The sequence below is a fragment of the Ursus americanus genome, chromosome 8 (genome assembly GCF_024610735.1).
Source record: "Ursus americanus isolate L20-20 chromosome 8, mUrsAme1.1.p, whole genome shotgun sequence".
Taxonomy (NCBI): domain Eukaryota; kingdom Metazoa; phylum Chordata; class Mammalia; order Carnivora; family Ursidae; genus Ursus; species Ursus americanus.
In genome coordinates this window covers 71235360-71257458 of record NC_142134.1, presented here as the reverse complement: position 1 = coordinate 71257458, position 22099 = coordinate 71235360, and the positions used below count along the sequence as shown (strand labels likewise).

General features: G+C 42.1%; 1 protein-coding gene across 10 annotated transcripts in view; it reads right to left on the bottom strand.

Annotated features, from left to right (window-relative positions):
- The window catches only part of LDB2 (LIM domain binding 2), a 369882-nt gene extending 348595 nt beyond the window's left edge, over positions 1-21287 (bottom strand). For 5 of the 10 annotated variants that reach the window (XM_045771471.2, XM_045771470.2, XM_045771472.2 and 2 more), the window contains exon 1: positions 20807-21286. In XM_045771471.2, coding sequence (XP_045627427.1) covers positions 20807-20938 — 132 coding nt within the window. In that variant the 5' untranslated portion in view covers positions 20939-21286. Of the gene's footprint in view, positions 1-20806 lie in introns of all 10 variants that reach the window. The other 5 variants (XM_045771474.2, XM_087864259.1, XM_087864258.1 and 2 more) reach the window with 2 other exon arrangements.
- Positions 21288-22099: the final 812 nt, after the last annotated feature.

Here is a 22099-nt window from a genome sequence, read left to right as displayed (position 1 = left end):
TCCCCTCCCCGTCCCATGCACTCTCACTCACGCTTTCTCCCTCTCTCTCTCAAAAAAAAAAAAAAAAAAAAGAATACTGTGTATAATACATATACCAAACAAAATACATTAATCAACTGTTTATGTTATCAATAAGGCTTCCAGCCAACAGTAGGCAATGAGTAGTTAAATTTTGGGGGAGTCAAAATTTATACATAGATTTTCAATTACACGGGGGTCCATGTCGCTAACCCCCATGTGGTTCAAGGGTCACCTTATACTTCCAATCCAGGGCAAACAATTCTCTGTCTTTCATCTGGATCTTCAAGGGGCTCACTGAACAAATCATCCTCTTTTCCTTCTTATTCCCAGTCTGAATCATCCTTGCGTCCTCAGAATCTAACACAATTTCTGCATGTGGAATAAATGCATACTCTCTAAATATCCCTACATTTTTCTAATTCCTTGATTATTGTCACTTAACAGATGTAGAAACTGAGACCCATAATCATTACGCAAAGATATCAAAAGTCATCTAGCAGGTAACTGGGAAAATAAATGCATTGATAAGATCTGATCGAACTGACGTATGTCAGTTATGATGCTCACCCAGCACTTTTGAGGCATTCCCACACGCATGGGTGAAAATCGACCTCCCTGTTACAGAGTCACAGAGAAATGAGTGATTTTGTTAGTCTCCCCAGGGAAAGCTTGGATTCAGATAGCCACACACATACATATTTAAATATAAAAGAGAGCATGTACAAGAAGCATTTTAAGTGGTTCCATCAAAGTCTGTGCATGCAATAAAAGGAACAAATTTAACCAATATTGATGGAGCCTCTATATTGTGTCAGACACCGCTTGGCAATCTTAGAGTGGTGAAGTGTCTATAGTTGTACCTGAAGAAGGAAAGGGGATGAAAGAAAACTGTAATGCCATACTTAAGGCTTATAGCGGAAAGGAAGACAGGCCAACAAAATGGCAAATGGGTTTAAGAGAATCACAAGAGCTTTTCAAAGATAAGAGGCACTTGAAAGAAAACAGGACCACTAATCACCAGGAAGAAACAGGGAAATAATGAGACTCAAAAATGGGGAAGAGAATGAACTCAATCAATCTTTGCTTTAAAAAAAATGCAAAGAATGTTGAACAAACTGGTAAGTAATGAAGATATTGTGAAAGTAGAAGGTAATCAAAAGTAAGTTGGGCAAGGAGCTTGGGAAATGCACAGCTCAGGGGAGGTGGATAAGACTACAAAGGAGTTTGGCAGAATTGATGAACACAGAGGATGCTGATACAGCTATTTCAAGTGGATTCTGGGAAGCAGGTAGAGTGGAAAGCATTAAATGATACACTGATTTGGGGCTTGAGGACACAGGTACATGCTGTCGACAAGAACAGAGAGAGATGAAACCTGAGAAGAGTCCCTACTGTTACCCCAGCCTAGAGACCTCTTCTACTCAACACCATCTGTAGCCAATCCATCGCGCCAAGCACTGTCCCATCCATGCTCATCTGTCCTCTCTCCAGGTGACCCAATGCACTGTCATCTGTTTCTTGGAAAACTATATCTTTCTCTAACTTGTCTTCTTGCATCTGCTATTCAATCCTTCCAAAACATTCTCCACTCAGCAGCCAGAGTAATGTTTTCAAAATGCCATTCCAATGTTGTACCCTCTTTCAAAACCCCACCAAAAGTGGTACTTCCCATTGCTCTTAGCATGATTCTTCTAAAAGGCCTAAATCCTTAACATGGGCTAATCACAGTCAAACATGACGTATCTTTAGCTTCAGATTGAATCTTACATCTCCTCCTCGTACTCTGCACTCCAGAGAGGCTGGCCCTTGGCTACCACAGGACCTTAGCACATGCTGTTCCTCTTTTAAAATGCCATCTTGGTGTCCCAAATCCCATTTTTCTAATTAAATTTCATTCGTTCTTTAAATCTTGGCTAAAACTTCACTTCCTCAAAGAAGGCTTTCCCAACTAAGGCTCCCACCAACATAGATCAGGTCTCTTCATGGTATGCTCTACCGAAACATGCTTGATTTGTCTAGTACATTTATCACACTGTGTTATGTAGTACACATTTTATCCATTATTGCTGTGTATTAATTTGTATGATTATTTACTTGCTATATGCCTCCGTTACTTGGTTGTAAGCGTCCTACAAGAAAGGCCCATGCCCGTTTTTATGCACCACTGTTTGCGAAACACCTGGCCCCTACTCAACATACATGCACTGAATGAGAGAATGAATAAGATTTTAACGGATCTGCTCAAGACAAAGTCCAGCCAAGTTTTCAGGGTCCTCCAATACCACACTCTCTTACAGCTGAGAAGACAGACGTTTAGCAGGAAACAGTGTGGTGGTTAATTCTCCATGTTAACTTGACCAGGCCATGGAATGCCAGCTTCTCTGGTAAACACTATTTCTGGGTGTGTCTGTGAGGTGTTTCCAGAAAAGACTGGCATTTCAATTGGTAAACAGAGTAAAGCAGATGCTCTCCTCAGTGATGAGTGTGTATCATTCAATTGGCTGAGAGCCTGAATAGAACAAAAAGGCAGAGAAAGGTCAGGTAAACTGCCTGACTCATTGAGCTAGAATACTGATCTCCTGCCCTCGGTGCTCCTGGTTCTCAGGCTGTCAGACCCTAACTGGAATCTGCACCATCGGCCCTCCGGTTCTCAGGTCTTCAAACCACACATCTGGCTTTTCTGAATCCCCAGTTTGCAGATGACAGCTCATGGGACTTCTCAGCTTCCATAATCACATGAACCAATGTTTTCCATTAATAAATGTCTTCCTAGATTAGCGATAAAGACAGAGACAGAGAGAGAGCCAGAGATAGAGACAGAGCCAGAGACAGACAGAGATAGCCTAGTAGTTCTGTTTCTATGTAGAACTCTGACTGATACCGAGTGGGCAGAGAAGGAAAGTTATCTCTGTCAGAAACAAGAAGCAAATTTAACAGGTCTATGAAGCCCCATTCACACTTCAGTCTGTGGACATGGGGCCCAAGCAAAGGATGAATGAGAACGGTACCTCTTTCAGACATGCAATTCCTTTCACACCTGCAGAGACTTCCCAGAGCAGAGGTCAGCCAACCTCATCCTATTCCTGCACCACACCTGTTTGCTTGGTGACATCTTAGGCCTTTGTTCCTTCCTGCTGGGATTCCCTTCTTCTTCCTCCAACAAATCCAAATCCTGTAATTCCTTATAGAACCAATTAAATGCCAGCCTTCTCTATGACACCGAGCCCAAACACTCTACTATGGTTATTGCATTATAATACCAGAAGACAATTTAGCACGTCTTTCAAATTCTTCATGTGTTCAATCGATATTTAGTGAATATCAGTCAGATTCCAGGTCCTGTATTAGATTCTGGATGATTAAATTAAATAAAAACAGGCCTTCTTGTACAGTTGGGCAGTTTCCACACTGCAAAAAAGACAGCTGGCCAAGAGAATAGGAAGAAGAGGCTGAAATCCAAAACATTTCGCAAAGTCCTTTTCTGCCAGGAAAACCAGAAAGCTTTCCCTTTGTACAGAAGGGCCGTAGGCTCACCTAGAGGGAGCACCTTTTACTAATTCACATAAATATGTCCTACAGGCCGCTGTGCCTGGAAAGACAGACATGCTTATGCTGTGTGGAGCATATAGTTACTTGCGTTTAAAATTCTGAGCCTGCTACTTCTCTCACATTCTTCATTCAGTCTAGAGCATTTCTCCAGCACTTGGCCCTGTGTTCTGCACTGCTGATACGAAGATGAGCCAGGCGTGGTCCCTGACCTCAAGAAGGCCACAGTGATGTGACAGTTACAGTGATGGGACACACCCGGTGGATTCTCAGTGTAAACGTACTGGCTCCCACTTTGGAACGGAAGCCAAAATTGTCAGCCAATGAAAAAGGCTCCTCCCGGGGTGACCAAAGGCCTACATAACTTCTCTGGGACTCAGTTTCTTCATCTGTAAAGTGGGGCACTGCCTGGAGAGTCAATAGAATTGAGGAGTGAAAATTAACTCTGGACTTGGGTGCAGCTTCGAGCCACAGTGGGATTCTTGCTCACTCTGAAACCCTGTGCTAAACCTCTTACAGCCTCTGTGTCCTCGCTGGAAAAATGGAGGTGATAACACTCCCTAGTACTACCATTATTATTACCACCTAACAATACTACCAATACTACTATTGGTGTGTGGCTTAATTGAGACAATGATGTCTCACAGCACTTAGCTATGGGACTGGCATGTAGCAAACACTCAGTAAATGTTCACGACGATTTTCAGTGTCCTGCTGTTCAATTCTGAGACTCTGCTTCATTTGCATGAAGTCTCTGCCTTCAGTCTTAGGGATTCCTAACCATTCAAGGCTCTGTGTGATCTGTTTGTTCCTCAATTTTTCTCAGTATTGTCTACTAGATACCACAGTTGGAGGAGGGCTGTTTTTTGGGTTTTTTTTTTAAGATTCACTAAGTAACAACCTAGAAGTTTCATGAAAATTACTACAATCAATACCTTTGTAAGGATGAAGTTTTCTACCCTACACACAAACAATTCTCATGGCCAAGGAAAAACAAAAGGATTATTTTTGCTATATCTTGGCTTTTAAGTAGGCTTAGAGAGGTTGCTTCTTTTCTTTCTCTCCCTCATCTGAGGTTTAGATTATAATGGGTTAAAGGGCCTCCTTGCAACCAGCACTTTAATGCTGCAGCCATCACTTCAATGCTGCAGCAGCCATCACTTTAATGCTGCATGGCTTTATCTTTCTGCGTTTGGATATTTAAACAGCTTAATACCTCTAAAGATTATCAGATATGCATCATCGTCAAAAAGTTAGGAGTACCCTAGATTAAAAATAGGAACACTTGGGTCACAATTTACTACATATCATAAGCAACTTAGAGTGTGAATGTGCACATGTATGCATGCATGTGTGCGTGTATGTGTGTGCAAGCGTCTGTGTGTGTGCACGCTTGTATGTATGTGTATATGTGTGTGTGTCACCTTACTAGCATCTGCTGCTCTCAACAGCCCGGTCTCGGCCATTAGGACCCTGGTCCCCTTTGACCGTGGGTAGATGTTTAGCTGGCTGTCTTCCCCACTCGGCTATGAGCATCCTGAAGGCAGGGCTCACTTGTGGTCCTCCAACACCAAGCACATAATAAAAAAACTCAATAAGTTATTGAGCGAGGAATAAGCCAACGCAATCCCACATAGACACTCCGGGGTGCCACAGTAAATGCTACTTCTTTAATGGTTTTAAAATCAAAGCCATCATAAAAGCAACAGCATTCTTTCGACTCTCCTTTTTCCCCTGCCTCCATTAAAAAAAAAAAAAATCACAGGAAATATAGAATTAGGACTGGAAACCATTCCCCACCCGTCTTCTCCCCACCCCCCATGCTCCCATTATACCAAGAGTATCTGGTATCCCTTCAAGGAGGTCTCTGGAGACCTGGTAATACTATATACACAGTTAGGCTCCTTGGAAATACGATGGAGTGAATTAAGGCAGAGATTTCAGTTTCTAACTATAAATGTCTTGACATATTTTCCTTACAGACAAACGCCTGGAAATATAATAAACTATATTTTAATGTTTATTTGTCTCAAATACAGTCTTTTTTTTCCAACAGACAAATGCGAAGTGTTGAGTCCAGAAAAAAACAGGTTTAAATCACCATCCCAGCAAGCAGTTTTTAAAATAGTACACACAAGTGATCATTTCAAAGCAGTTTAATGCACTTAGCCAACAGGCATTAACAGTCTTTTCAGAATAACCTAACACCTTAAGCTTATTTTCTAGTCTGGGTTCAGATGAATTTTAACCTTTCTTTAAAAAAAAAAAAAAAAAAAAAAAGCCTGACAGTACAGGGCACCCACTGATCTCTGTAATTTTAGTACTTCCTGCATTTGCATTTTGAGGTTCTTTTATGGTGACCGGAAAAAACAATCCTGGACCTTCTTTCATGTGCAGGTTTCAAGACAATGGTGCACAGAACATTTGGAGCAGAAGTGTGGCTCCCCAGCTCCAGCCAGTTGGTGTGGAAAGGCAAGACGCTGTGACTCAGCAAGTGCCCCTCCCCGAGAAGGTGGGAGAAAAGGAACAGGAGGCTTGACACAGAGTCAATAACACATTATGTACCTTGATTTTATTTTTAATGTGGTAGATTAAAAACAGAAGCAAACAGTCCACCTAATCAGAGACTCTGAGGCCGACCAGAGAACCTTGCCATTCACATCTCATCTACACCGGAGCTGTCGGGGGAGGCTAGAGGCTCAGGAAGAAGAAAAGATTTCTCCAAAGCCATAGGCTCAAACTGAGGGAGGAAAGTAGCTGTGAGAAGAGATCAGGAAACCCACCCCTAAACTGAAGCAAGTCTGTGGGCCGTGACATCACACGCAGGGCCATGTAGGGAAGGGAGGAGTCGCTCCCCAACACCACCCCAGTCTTGCCAATTTACTTCCATGGTCCCATCTAGTGTTCAGGATGCACTCGGTCTTGATTGCTGCTCTCAGTCCGCCACCTTGGAAACTGAGTCTCTGAGACTCACCTTACATGTCCTGGACAAGGTAGGATTTCAACTCTCCCTGTCGTCTCTCTCCCCACTCTGCCTTTTCACTTGACTCACTGCCACATCGCTATGGGGTCCTTGTGCCAGGCTGGCTACCATGTAAGGAGGTTTTTCCCTGAAGGCAGAGCCCATCACTTCCAGTTTCCCAGTCCTGGCAAAGGCAGAAGGAAAAGTCAGAGCTGGAGACCCTGGGGACCCATCCTCTAAAATGACTGCTAAAAGTGTCATAAACCACATCATGGGCCCCACTGGTGGACAAATAAAGTGTCCCTGGACAAGTTACATAACCTGGCTTATGGTAATTTTGCATCTTTAAAAAAAAATGCCATGAAAATCCATCCTTTGCTTCAGACACACTAGGCTAAAAATAGCTCAGTCAGCCAGTAACTGTGTGTAATTTTTCCTTTGTGCATCTCCCCATTCACTGATTCCTTTCTCTCAGCAGACAAATATGCTTCAAGATTCACCACCAGTGCACCTCCACAAAGTGACCAGAGTGATCTCGCCCAAATTATTTCACACACACACACACACACACACACACACACACACACACACCACCCAGGCAAAAATCTACCTTTATCAGTTCCCTCTGTCCAATAGAGTAGCAGCTAATGTTGATTTAATCCTTACCACGTCTGAGGTGCTGGTCTAAGGGCTTAAAGGCCATATCTCATTAAATTCTCCAAAACAATACTGTGAGGGAAAGACTGCTGTTGTATCATATTCCAAATGAGGACACCAAGGCACAGAGAAATGAAAGGATTACGTCAGAGCCGTATTGGTACTCCCCGTGTGAGGTCCAATAGGTAGTCTGTGAAACATGAAGACCAAAGCTCCTGGCTTGGCATACCAAAGCCTTCACCGTCTGTACCCCACGTCCTCCCCAGGCTTATCGCCTACCACCTTCACCGACCCCACCTGACACGTATATATGCGTGCTGAACAGACTCCCCCAGACCCTCAGCCCCAGCCATGCCAAAGTCCTCGCCCTTCCTCAAACAACTTATCACCTTTCAAGGCTCAATTTCTTTGCACGTGCTGTTCCTTCTGCCAAAAACCTCCTTCCCACCATCCTTCTCAGACTGGCAAATCCCCACTCATCCCTGCAGACCCTCCTTCCTACAAATCCTTACTGCGTTCTCACTAAGCTCCTTCACCACAGGGATGCCACCCTCTTCATCCCTAGACATAAGGTAGATGCTCAATGGCAACTCAATGGAAAAGCCACGATAAGAATGGTTAACGCTAAAAGGAGACAGGCACCACGCTAACCCCTTTACAAGAACGATCTCATTCAGTCCTCATCAAAACCCAAAGCCATAGTTTCTATCATCATTCCTGCAGGACCCGGGAGGGCCACCAAGACACGGAGAGGTAAATGAATTCACTCAAGGTCGTACAGATAGTAAGAAAAATAAGTCTGCGTGACTCCAGAAGTTAATCATTTAATGCCAGTGCTGTGGTAGGGGACGATATTGCACACCGCAGCATTGTAATGGAAGCATATGTGTATGCAGCTTCTCTGTAAAATGCATATTACCCATATTAAAACAGTGATAACTCAGACTCTGGTTACAAAATGGCTGCCTCCGTGAAATGTGCCTTTAAAAAAAGACCACTGTTGGCCACAGAGAATGTAAATTGTCACAAAAGATACAAACATGAATAAGATAGTACCTGACCCCAAAGATCTCTTCGATCCAATGGAGAAAATAAGATAACATTGCATACGACTCATGACATAGCTCACTTTTCGAGATTTCACTTTTCTCCTTGAATCGAATATATGTCCTTCAAACAGCGTCATAAATTAACTTGCTATATCCCAACCTACTGGTTCTAGATCAACACTAACTCTTAACATTAATTCAAGCTCCTTCTTCCCAGTATAAATTGTGCAAAATCTTTTGATTTATGGCCCTTGCACAAGGTTGCATGCCAGCTGCCTCTTGACTCAGAAATAATACAAGAGAAAGAAAAACGGGAGAAAAAAGATCTGTCCTCAAATGGGAGGGGAAATCCTTAAAAGGAGCCAGAGAGCCCTCGGTGAAGGTTTCTGCCTGGTATTAAATGCTAATGGTAATCATAATTGTCACCATAGCTAAATACCTAGTACCAGCATCCCATCTTACTGGGAGACAAGCCTGATTATTAAAAATACTAATTCTTTGAGTTTAAATCATGGTACAGAGGAACCAGATAATTTTTTAAATATTTATATGGTGTTAATTTTTAAAATGTAAGTGTAAAGAATTCAGACAACTCAAAATATATTTTTAAAAGGTTTAAGAGCACGGTGAAAAGCTCATAATTTTAGTTAAAAAAGCTAGATTCAAAAGGATGCTATGCTCCTAAGCATGAAAAGGCTGATATATAAGCTTGTGTGTGTTGCATGTATATACTAAATGTTAACAGCATTTTTTTGCATTAGAATTAGAGAAAATTTGTATTGACCTCTTTGCATATTGTATTTTATAAGTACTCTATATTGATAATGTACCATGTTTTTATTTTTATTTATTTATTTTTAAAGATTTTATTTATTTATTCGACAGAGATAGAGACAGCCAGCGAGAGAGGGAACACAAGCAGGGGGAGTGGGAGAGGAAGAAGCAGGCTCATAGCGGAGGAGCCTGATGTGGGGCTCGATCCCATAACGCCGGGATCACGCCCTGAGCCGAAGGCAGACGCTTAACCGCTGTGCCACCCAGGCGCCCCTGATAATGTACCATGTTTTTAAAACCAGAAAAATTAAACACAGATTTTAAAGCACACACAATTTAACTTTAAATAAATTGGCAAAGAAAACAATCATACATTCCAAAACAACGTAGGTTAGTGATGTGTTTTTCAACATCAGTAGCGTGATGCTAACGATTGATACAATTTTAGGGCAATCAGAAAACTGGAAAAGGAGAAAGGGTTTCGAAACATAGACGTTTTTGCAGGACTGAAGTACAAATTAGTGGTTGATACGAGTGCTTAATTTGGCCGGTCCCTGGTTATTACCAGGCAACTTGTGTTATGATTTACAAAACCCGAGACCATTTAGGAGCACTTCCGAGTCGGGAGAAGCCCCACCTGTGTCTGGTTTCTGCACTTCCAAAATCAGGAGCTTGGGCTAGAAGATCTTCCGTGTCTATTCCAGCTCTGAAATTCTAGGATTCTGTTAATTGGAGAGTGGTAGGCTCCATCAAATGTTCTCCATCAAAACCTTTCAAAGGCAGGAGATGTGCACCAACTGCTTAATTTCAATTTCAAGCAAGAAATTTTAGCCAACTGCTGGGTGATCATGGCTAAAATTATAAGGCATAAGAGGACTTTGTGTGTGTGTGTGTGTGTGTGTGTGTGTGTACTGTCAAATGGTCAGCCTTGTTTATTAGCTTACTTTTGCTTGTCTGCACAATTTTAAGTCTCCAGATAAAATCCTGAGTCCCAAGAAATGACCCATATCAGGAAGCAAAATTTAACAAGCACTACCCTCTCAAAAAAAAAGTATATATATATATATATATATATATATATATATATATATATATATATATGTATATATATGCAAACAATTCAATGTTTGAGTGATGCAAGACAGTTGACTAGAAAGACTGATTAAAAAAATTATTAATGTGGCACTCTAAATAAAAATCACAGGTGACCTGGTCAAGAGGATGAAGCATAGGAAGGTAGGTGTAATTTAAAGAATTCAATAATGAAAAATCAAGGAAGCCCCACACTGAGATTAGCGGGACAAATCAGCACCTTGTAACACCCAGGTGCATCTCTAAGGAAAGCAGGAGGCAGCTTTCCTACCCATCAACCTGATCCCTCTGGCCAGAAAGATACCGCATGGTACCATTCAGCACACCGCCGCTCTCGCTTGTGTGCATTTTCACTGTGTTAGGGAGTAAGCCACCAGGTGTCACAGTGGATCAATTGGCAGGGCTGTTATCAGTCCAGACACGCAGGTGGTGCTTCAGGCTTCCGACCAGTGCTGACACAGCTCCTTGGAGAAGTCTGTACAGAGCTGCAGAGTGAGAGGTGCACCTCTTTAGACCAAATGGCCAGTCCAGGACGGCAGGTGTGTGCTCCCCAGCCCTCCCTGGGGCCCCCATTTAGGTGGTACAAGGGAACATTTCAATGTTCTCAGCTGAGTTCTTAGCAGGTGCAAGCCCTGAACCCAGCTTTCTCCCAACAGGATGGAGTATGTGTGTCCCACCCATTGGTCAACTCCTAATCCTTAACTATAGGTAAGTCTCAGAGATCATTAGAACCTGAATTTGGAGGGAGATCATGGCCACAAGAAAGCAGATGATTATTATGTCAGGACTACTATGTAACAGTGAGAAACCGTGATGGTGTTATCTTATCATATAAGAACACCAAATCCATAAGTCTGACAACATCCTTATAGGTTTGATTCATAAAATGCAGTGCTAGTACAAGCCATGTAAAAATGATACTTTCAGGAAATGAAGCAGTCTTGCATTACTTATGCAACTTAATTTGCTGATGGGATAGAGAGCAGGGGCTGCAAATCATCACCACCATCATCTTAGTTCCCATTCATTGAGCATTTACCATACACAGAAACCCCCTCTTCTGTGGGAGATGCATTCCAAGGCCCCCAGCGGATGCCTGAAATCATGGAGAGTACCGAACCCCATACGTACTATGTTTTCTCTTAGATATACACACCTATGAAAAGTGTAATTTATAAACTGGGCACAGTAAGAGATTAACAACAACTAATAATAAAATAACAATATGCTATAATAAAAGTTATGCAAATGTAGTCTCCCTTTCTCAAAATATCATACTGTACTATAGACACCCTTCTTCCTGTGAAGATGCGAGATGACAAAATGGCTATGTGATGAGGCGAGGTGAGGTGAATGGCGTAGGCCTCGCAATGTAGCCTTAGCCTGCTTTTGACCTTCTTTTTTTGTTTGTTTTCTTAAGATTTTATGTATTTATTTGACAGAGAGAGAGACAGCCAGAGAAAGAGGGAGCACAAGCAGGGGGAGTGGGAGAGGAAGAACAGGCTCTCAGGGAGAAGCCTGATGTGGGGCTCGATCCCGTAACGCCAGGATCACGCCCTAGCCGAAGGCAGACGCTTAACGACTGAGCCACCCAGGTGCCCCTGCTTTTGACCTTCTGACAATATAGCAGAAGGACGATGATCTGCTCCTGGACCTCTGTTGACTTCGGGGAACTGACACTGAGCAAAGCAAAGCTGCGGGTAAGGGGGGGACGGAAGGGTACCGTACCAGGCATTTTACATCCTTTAGCCATTCACCTCCCAAGCTGAAACTCAAGCTAAGAAAACGCACACTCAGAAAAGTTAAGAAACTTCCCTAAGATCACACAGCAAGCAAGAGGCAAGCCTGGGTTTGGATCCAGATCTGACTTGCTTACAGTAAGTCATACTTCCGTGCAGATCTTGACATTCTAGGCACGTCACTCTTTTCACTCCAAAGGAAAAAAATCACTGGTGGAAACACTGTGCATATTTCCTAACTAGAAGGTGCACACATATACAAACACAATCTGATTGGGGAGAGCATCTCTCTCTCTCTCTCTGTCTCTCTCTCTCTCTCTGTCTGTCTCTCTCCCTCATACACACACTACAGTTAGCAAACACAAAGTTATTATAAACCACAAAATCATACACTGATATAACTTTCCATATTTTCTGTTGTGCAAATCACTTCAAACAAGCTAATTAATGGCCCTGAAAGCCCTTTCCCAAAGTGCAAAGTGCTCCAGGAAATGCAAGGTATGCTCATGACTCATCTCGTAATTCATGGCTGTGGGCCCCTAGGTAGCTCCAAAGAGAGAGAAGTGGTAGATACATCACATGAGAAAAAACACTAGGATAAGTGTAAATATTTTTAATCAGAAGTTGGGAGACTCCCAACAGATTCACACCACCTAGAAGGCAAAATTCTCAGGTCAACACTTTCTTCTCAGAAGAAATTCCCTTTCCAGCCTTCTTTTTTCTGCAGGTCTGGCTGAGCATTCTATCAGTGAGCACTCACCGGGCTATTAGGCTCACGATTCTTTTCCAGCTGCAACTGTGGGTGAGATTCATGGTAAATTCCAGTGTCAGTGTGGATAGTACTGATACAACTAAGTCTCCTTTATTCAACTGGTATATTTTGCATATCAACTACGTGCTAAGGAGCATGAGGGGGACCACTGTGAACAAGACAAATGAGGCCTCTGCCTTCACGCAGCTCATATTCTATGGGGAACAAGCAGATGCTTTAGAAATAAACTAGAAGCAAGAAAATATCAGTTTGCTATAATTTCGATGAAGAAAATTATCAGGACACGTGATAGAAAGTGAGTGGGGTTAAGGGAGGTCATTTTAATTGAGGCGATCCAGGAAAGTGAAGGGGACATTTAGCCTGGTCAGTCAAGGACCTATGAAGCACTAGGACTCTTCCCTTTCGTTGTCATTACCTTCTTTGAGATATTTAATTGATTACCTGCAAAGAAAGCTGATGCCACGCCAAACTCTAATTCACGTTAGATCTGCTAATCCTTCTATGGGTTATTACAGAGGAATCTGTGTATCCATCCTACCACTGAGGGCAAAGGTGTTGAGATGTGAACGAGCTTGGAGAGTTAATAGATCCAAAGATGCTCCTTGTGACTGGAGGCCGCTGAACATGTGGAAGGAGGTAAGACTGGACATCTGGAAGGAGCTGATCAATCCGTTCTCACGTCTAGAGCAAGGAGCTTATTCTAGGTGTAAGGCAAAGCTAAAGAGTGACGTGATCGGATTTCTGCTTCAAAAATATCACTTTGGCTGCTTGTGGGGAATGGATTTTAAGATGGAGAGAGGGAACAGGGAGCACAGTTAGGAAGCCATCCTAATCCTGAAAAGAGAGGACGAGGTTGCGACGTCACCAGAACAGAGTAGCTCCCTCTTCTTCAGAGGGGTCTGTCAAATCTCTAACACTGGGCCTTCTGTTTTTAGTTGGAAGGCGAAAACTTCAAACTCGGTTAGTCAAAAGTGGTGGTAAAGTGAGGGCAAGTCAGGGCCTCCGAAGGCGAGTGGGCTGCCTTTACCACACACGTGCTTTGGGAGAGAACACTGAATGGGGGAGTGAGAAGATACAGCCCCCAGGGATGCCCAGGTGTGGACTCGGTCTACATGTCTCTGAGCCTCACTTTTCCTGTATCTATTAAAGGACAACCAGAATGCATGCATCTCAGGCTCAGGGTAGATCAAATGAGTAAATCCATCTTATGTCCAGTAGTTGGCAGGCACTTACGGTAAAGACAAGGGCCTCACTGGAAGCTGAAGTAGGAAGGGAACATCACTAACCACAAAGAAAGGCAGAGACACAAGGTGTGGAGATTGCCTCTTGGAAGAGGATCACAAGAGGCAAGTGGGCAGCCCCTGTATGCCTTTATTTTCCCTCAGATTCCTCATTGAGTACTTGCAAAGGAAGCGAACACCATGCCAAATTCTAATCCTAATTTAATCTGTCCTATCTCTTTGTTTAAGACAATCAAATCACCACCTTCCACAGAGAATACCATAGAAGAGTCAAGCGCTGGATGGAAACCTAAATATTTTTAAGAAAAAAAATTAAACTTTTAGATGATTACGCCTAATAATTCCACAACCATTCCAGTGAGTCTTCAGAGAAGACCACTTCAATGAATACTGAAGACACCCGTTCTTCAAGAGGGAGTGTCACTCCGGTTCTTTTTTCTCAATAACCAGAGTATATTGTCCACCTCCGGCACCAACCATGTTTGGAATTGCACATGATCCCTTTTGAAATCAGTCAGGAATCTGAGAGACAAATAGTCAAATCAAGTAAGGGAGATGAGGTCACCTTTCCAGCCACTGCCAAAGTCAACCTGTCCTAGGGAGAAAAAATGAATTTATTCACTGAAAAATTTCTACAGGTGAAACTAGAATCCTAGCTAGTATTTCTTATCTCAGGAGAGAGGCAACAGCAGAGACATTAAAAGCACAACCTATAAAACTCAGCTAGCATCTGTGTGACCTTGGACAATTCACTTAACCCTTTGTTTCGTCAGGAAAAACGCAGTTCGTGGTACCTACCTCCTGAGATGATTGTGAGGATTACACGCACTGACCTACAGAAAGCACTCAGCCCTGCGCTCAACACATAGTGAGCACCCGTAGATTAGCTATTATCACCCTGCCCACCTTTCTGAAGGGCGTATACCCTTCAATGCGTGGACACACCCATAATCCCCCACGTATGAATCTATCAGGGTACCTCACCGTAAGTCTCGGTTTGTATGTCTTCCTTCCTTACCAAATCGTAAGCTTCTAGAGGACAGAAAATGTGCTAATCATCTCTCTATTTCCAGACTCTGGTATTGTCGTTGCATGAAATATGGTAATTCTTGAAGAAATAACTGAATTTTGTTTTAAGTATTAATAGTTCCCTATGTCCAGATGCATGCTCCTACAATTCAAGTTTTAAAAAAAAAATCTATGCTTGAACTGCTGAAAGAAAGAAAGAAAGAAAGAAAGAAAGAAAGAAAGAAAGAAAGAAAACAGTATCTTTGTCAGATAATGACAAAGGTATATGTAATATCTACATGAATTGAACATTTGTTAAAGCTCTTATTTTCTGACACTTTAAAAAAGAGATTGTTTTCCAAGATCAATTGTGTTCTGAGACCCACCAACCAAACCCAAATAAGTTTATGAATCTTGTTCTTGTCAACAATGGATAAAGTTGGATATTTGGGGTTGTTTGTTTTATGTTTTGTTTGCTTGTTCAGAAAGGAGGTGCTCTGTGTTCCTCATGAAAAATGAGTTAATGTGGACAAATGTAATAAAAGGAGATTTATAGCCCTGTTCTCCATACAATTTAAATTAATTTCTTTCTGAAACCCAAACAAAAAGCTAAATGCATAAAAAATGCATACGGATTTTAAATCCTCTATCATCATTTACACACCAAAAAGGGAGAAATTTAAAGGTGCGTTGATTTTAGACTGATAAGAATCAGTGTTGACTGTGAGTTGAGAGGTTTTTTTTCTTCTTGGCCTCCTACTAATAGTTAGTTTGCAGCAATTTTTAATTAAAAACAGTTCCCATAGTAAGAACATGGGGAGAGAAAAAAAAGACATCAGGAAGAGAAAATCGGTACAAGAGTCCTGCAATTTGTTTTCTGAGGTCATGTAGAGATTTTGAAAAATAAGAGAGTTTGGAAGTTCTCATTTTTAAAATTGCACTTTTGGTTTCATTTAACATTTTCAAAACAGCTTTCCTTACCACTACCAACACCCCCTCCCCCCACTCCTCACAACCCCCTTCGGAAAAACTTGGAAAGTTCTGTTTAACACTGAAAATCATTCATATGACGCAGAGTAACAGCAGCATTTGTCTTTCTAAATTTCTAGGAAAAAAAAATCCAAGTTATCGCAAAGCATTGCTCATGTTTTTCCACCTATCCAAAATACCTAATCTCATTTTAACTAGACTCCGGCTGAACATCAAGGATACTAAGCTACTCCATGAATAAACATGATGTTACAACGTGCAGGCCTGTGACTGAAGTATATAAAAATGTAACTGAAAGAAAAGAATGAGAGCCCCCCCCCCCCGCCCCCTCACGCCCTCCCCAGGGAGCTGCAGAGTTGAGCAGGGAGGGGTGCAGGCAGCAGATTTAAATTTCAAGGTCTTCAAACATTTTTCGCGTTCATATTAAATCCTGTAAAACCAAAAACTGTAATTCTAATAAAAACCTTGTGTGTGTGGCTTCCAATTGTAATCACAGTTTTCTCTTTTGGAGTGGGATGTGTAATGTTGATAAAAGAAAAAAAAAAAAAAAAACCTCGAAACAGAAGAAATACATAATGGAACCCACACTCTCCTGGAGTTTGTGGTGGTTTATTAAACTTAGCGTATTGCCAACAGGAAAAAAATAGGTGCTTAAAAACAGCTTTGTTGCAATGGAGACATGTTGGGTCATTTGAGAAAAAAAAAAGGCACAGAAAAGTTAGCAACGAGAATGAAGATTTTTATAACTTGATAAACTTTCTTAAATTCTATAGTAATCCAACATTAGTCAAACCTCTCACTAAAAATGAAGGTCGCTATGATGTGTCCCATATTTTACCTATATTTTCATTTCACAGACCTCAGGAAATGAAAAAAAATACTGTTTACTGTTAACTGATTACTGAAGCTTTTTACAGAACCAATTCTGATATCTGTAGACCATGTTTTTATAGCCTATCTGACTGCACTCTGCCTGCAACGTAAAACTAACCATATAATTGTGCAGTTGTGTTCTTCCCAAATGCATCTGGGACAGCAAGACCATTCGAATACAAGAATTTTGGAAGACGTCGGGTAAATCATGGTAGCATACACAACGGAAAATGTCACCCCCTTCCTCCTGCCTGGGAATTACAGTGACCAACAGTGACGCAAATCTCAGAGTTTCTCTTAATTTCATTTAGGGGGAGGGGAGAACACCCACACATTTCTTTATGAAATTCCACTGAGATTCTGATGTTTCAAATAAATTTTATTTCCCAGAAAAACCAATAGCATTTAAAACATATCTTTTGTTGTTTCTGTTCGCTTTATAATACATTCATATTCCTTTTAAAAGGTCCTATAATCTCTGAGACACTTGCTTTCCTTTGCCACAAAGATGGGGGACCGAAGTCAGCTAATGGATAAAATAAAGGTGGAGAATGTGGGGATGCGCACTTTTAGGGGAATGGGAGGCCGATGCCCAAAACAGCTTCAGGGCACACCAGGCCCCCAGAGGCACTGGGATTGTGTTAATTCCAGTGACATAGTTCTCGAGCTCTCTCCTTTTCCATCTACTGACTCATTGATGGGTAAATTAACAAATGTTTACTGAGTACCTACTTTGTCCCTGGAACTGTGTGCTCCACCGCTACTTTAAACAAGACTGGCAGGGTCCCTGTCTTCAGCTTTTTCTCCTCTATGACGTCCTTGTTTCAGTACTATTTGTGAGTTCGAACCGAATACCATGAGCACAGAAATAATGTCTGTGCTCCCCACACTGGCTCACAATACATTCTCGTATAAAAGAAAACCAAACCCAGGACTTTGGTAGCATCTGAAATTTTTAGGAATTTGAAGGGTATCGCGAGGTAATTTTCAGATGAGGAACCATGATCTACACCAAATAGTTTTAGGAAGTGACAAAAACAAGAAAGGGACAGGATTAACTCTCAATCCAATGCTCTTTAAACTCTCACTGCCCAGCTTCTGAAGGACTTCGATTTGATTTAATTGGAAGAAATGCACCAATCCCAGGAGAGAACACCCTGGGGTCAGCTATAGAAGTAGAATAGGTAAGCCCCAAGGTTCTTCACCACTTTCTTTCCTTTCCATAAAGAAGGAGGTTTCTAGGAAATTTCTACAAACTTGACTACAATTTATTCATCAACATTGATTTGCTACAATTTCTTTCTAGCCAAGTCTATGTTCAAAAAGAAATGGGGACTTGAGAGTATTACCCAGATTGTGTGTGTGTGTGTGTGTGTGTGTGTGTGTGTGCGCACGTGCGCGTGTGTGTGTGTGTGTGTGTGGTATGGTATTAGGAATCAATGAAATTATACCATGTAATATAAGATCAGGAACCAGAAGACAGAAGAGAAAGAAGTCAGTCTCTCTCGCCAAAATGATTGTAGGCATTGGTTAAGTTGCAAAAGTCACCCAACAATCTATTTGATTTTGTGTGTGAATAACCTGGTAACTCTTGCTGGCTATTATTGTATTTTGTTTCAACAGTCTCAAGGACTCAGAACAACTTTATCATCAATAATCATGTTGGTGAAGGCACAATGTAACTTCTTCATGAAAAGTTTTTTTTTGTCTAAACATTTTCTTTTCCAACTACAAACTCTGATCAAGATTTAATATTTAATGTTAATATTTAAATATCTTAGGAGAAATTATTTTATTCTCTCCTTTTTTTCATATGAAATGAAAACAAATTTATGGCCTTTGGGTTCATGACATCATTTACTGCTTGGCAAAGAGAAAAGAAGTGTCAGGGCAATTATTTGGATAATTGTAAAAAAGATCAAATTAAGGGGGGAAATGTTCGGGGTTGGCTCTAGAACATACCAGAAAACAGTTCACAGTGCTTTTTTGTCACAGTCAGAGAGGTTTTTAAAAATCTGTAAGATTTGTCAGAGCAAGCTTTTCTCTCCAGTTTCTTGAGCTAGGAAGCTGTTTTTTTCTACTCAGAGGAAAATCTTTAAAAGTAATACCCCATAATCCAAAAGGTAGGAGTTCCTGAGTTCAGCTCTCACAAAAGATAATGTGACATTTTTTAAGGAAACATACTACAAATGGGGGACTTTTCAAAGGTTTTCTCTCAAATGGGTAACAAATGTGGGACATTTCTGCATCTGCAGATTTTCGTGAGGGCCAGGACAGGGAAGTGCCCCAGATCATCCAGCTCTGAACTGGCCAAGTGATAATTTAGGAGCACAGGAGAACGCAGATAGGAGAGAAATCTGCCTGTCCTCCTAACCATGGAGGATGGCAGAAAAACCTCATTCCACAACTTCTCAGAAACTTTCTAAAACGTAAGCTGGACGCGGGTTATTTTTAAATCCTGTTGCTGTTCAAGAGCTGAGCCCTAATGGCCCGTGTTCTCTTGTTTTCAACCAAGTATATTTTTAAGACCTTTTTTAACCCCAAATTTGTATTGCAATGAATGTGTGTCTGAACTACAAGACACTTTCTATCTCCCTAATTCTGATAAGCAGGCTATGACAACCAATAGTTTCTGCAAGCATTTAGGAGTCCCACAGATAGTTCCAAAAAACTGAATGAAATATACAAACTGCAACACACACACCACCACACGGGAATATCATTTACTGCCAACAGGTCACCATCCTAAGCAAAAGAGGGTTTACACTTCTGTAAAAGCTCCTGGCTTCTGGGGAGAGCAACAGTATCATCAATTATATTTAACTTCTATGATGTATTAACATATAAAGAAAATAGCAGTGCTAAAGACAATCCAGTTTAAAAAAAAAAAATCAGTCCTTGTCCAGCAGTTAGCCAATCAGAAAGCAGGTCACATCTTGTTAGCCGTATTAAATACATTAAGCGTCATGAATTCTCCATGGCTCTGTTGACAATTCAAGCAAGTGTGTTTTATTTTACCATACAACATTAACTGAGTTCCCTTCCAGAGCTGAGAGTCAATCTTCAATCTAAAATTCCTTAAAGCTCTTTGCCATCAATCCTCTGGGTATTTGCACTCTGGCAGAGAAGACGGGAGTCCCAGCGATTTCTACTTCCTAAAGTGACTTTGGTGCACCTATGACAAACTCCTTCTCAGAACACTTCCACACAAAGCCCCAACTTACAGGCAAATAGCCCAGCAGCAGGACCTGCCAGCCTAGCTAGCACAAGAGAAAAAGTCAACTGGCATTAAATATTTAAATTGCAGGAGGCAGTCTGGAGTTTTGCATTTACAAAGTTCTGAAAGTCCTGTTCTCCTCTCTGCTCCCAGAGTTGCTGGCCGAGAAGGCAGAGGCTCGCTCCCTCTCTCAAGCACAAGATTACAAATATGCAAAACTCGAGCTTACTTGAGTGCAGAGCCAGCTCCCCCTGGAAGGTAGCGCTCCTTGGGAGACACTCCCATCAGCGATAAGAGAAAGTCGAGAACCCCCTTGCCCCAAGCAACTGGTTTCTGAATTTAACACGGAAATATACAAACAATGTGTCCCTCCAGGGCTAGTTCTGAAAAGTGTAGGGGGTTGCCCTTCTGCCCCCTCCACCTCGATTTTGATGACTTTGAAAAGCAAATGCAGGTCAAAGCAGACTTCCTCGGGGGATTTGTTAAAAATTTATTTTGCCAGATGCAAATGATCCCCAAATCCCTGGGAATTATATCTCACGAAACACCCACGGGACCGACTCAGAGCCTGCAAGCCCCAGAGTTCGGGAAGAACAGCATTTCTGAAGACCCGGCAGGCGAATCAAGTGCTGGATTGTCTATTTCAAGATTCCGGCAGAAACTGTCCCCAGCTCCAAGAGTTGCTGTGCCTGGAAACCCAGCGTTCAAACTAGTAGATTCATCCTGGCGCTCATTTCCACGTACGTGCTAGTATCTAGTGGGACACTTCCCACAGAATTCAGCCAGCAACCCAGGAAAAGCCCATGCACAGTTAAAAAAAAAAAAAAAAAAGACACAAACACACACCCAAGGTTGAAGTACTTACCTCTGTGCGAGACTGCAGTCTCTTGTTCATCTCATAGATTCGGTACTCTGGCTGTACCATGTATGGTGTATGTCTCCTATAAAATGGGCCGAAAGGAGAAGAATAGAAGGGGTCATGTGGTGTGCTGGACATCTTGCCTGCTTGTCGAAAATCAAGCTAAACAGAGTATCAGTAACGTCCATGCAGAGCACATGGGCTGTGTTCCTCACAGTACAAAGTAGACGCACGCACACGCTCACACACACACACACACACACACACACACAGAGGCAGGCAGGCAGGCAGGCTGAACACACTGCCTGGGAACTGCTGTTGGAGCCCTCTATAGCAGGAGAGGAGAGGGAGAGCGAGAGAGGAGGGAGGGAGGGAGGGAAGGAGGGAGGGAGGGAGCACGGGAGAGGAGGGAGAGGGAGAGAGCAGGAGCTTCAGAGAGGAAGGGAGGTTGGTAGAGAGGAAGGGAGGAAAGGAGGGAGGGAGGGAGAGAATGAGAGTGAGAGAGAGAGAGAGAGAGAGAGAGAAGCTGGATAGCTTTAGGCACCACTGCTTGTTTTTAAAGAAGCAGTTTGTGGAGAGGTCATTTCCTGTCCACACTGTAGACTAGTTCAAAAATATAATTCTCCTCACAGTCTGACAGAAGTCTAAGGTTTGGTTTTAATTTTTTTCCCCCAGCCAGGACCCTTCCCAACCTGATTGCTAAGCCTGTTAGCATATAGGTGGTTTAACCGCTGCCTGAGCCACTCACCCCTGACAGCCACACTGTTGTAATGTATCAGAAATGTGATTACTACAAAATACAGAAACACCGCACACCGGGGTCCCCGGTATTAGAGCTGGTGATGCACTCGCAAGCCAAGATTTCCCTCTGCACTAATCTCCCTACATAGTTTTGGTTTTACTTGCTGTTGCTCCAAGGGCTTGTTACAGCCTTTATTTACATTTCACCCCCTCCTCACCTCCGCCCCCCCCCACAATCGACCCTCTTCCCAGCCCCTCCCTCTCCTCCCAAGGCTTCACTCAAGCAGGTTTAAGGGGACCTGGGTTCAGGTTACGGAAGCATTTTCAGGTAAAAACAATCATTTGGAATATGGAATGCCTAAGATACATCCATGTGCAATGGTTTGGTTTTCTTTTTCTTTTTTTTTTTTTTCCTTCTTGAAAAGAATAAAAAAAAAAAAAAAAACTACTCCCAAAGCCGACCTCCAAATAAGATAGGAAAAGCAAGAAGGAGAAAACTCCCACAAAAATGACCATGGAAAATTCAGTTGAGTAGGAAATTGCAGATAATTGAATGGC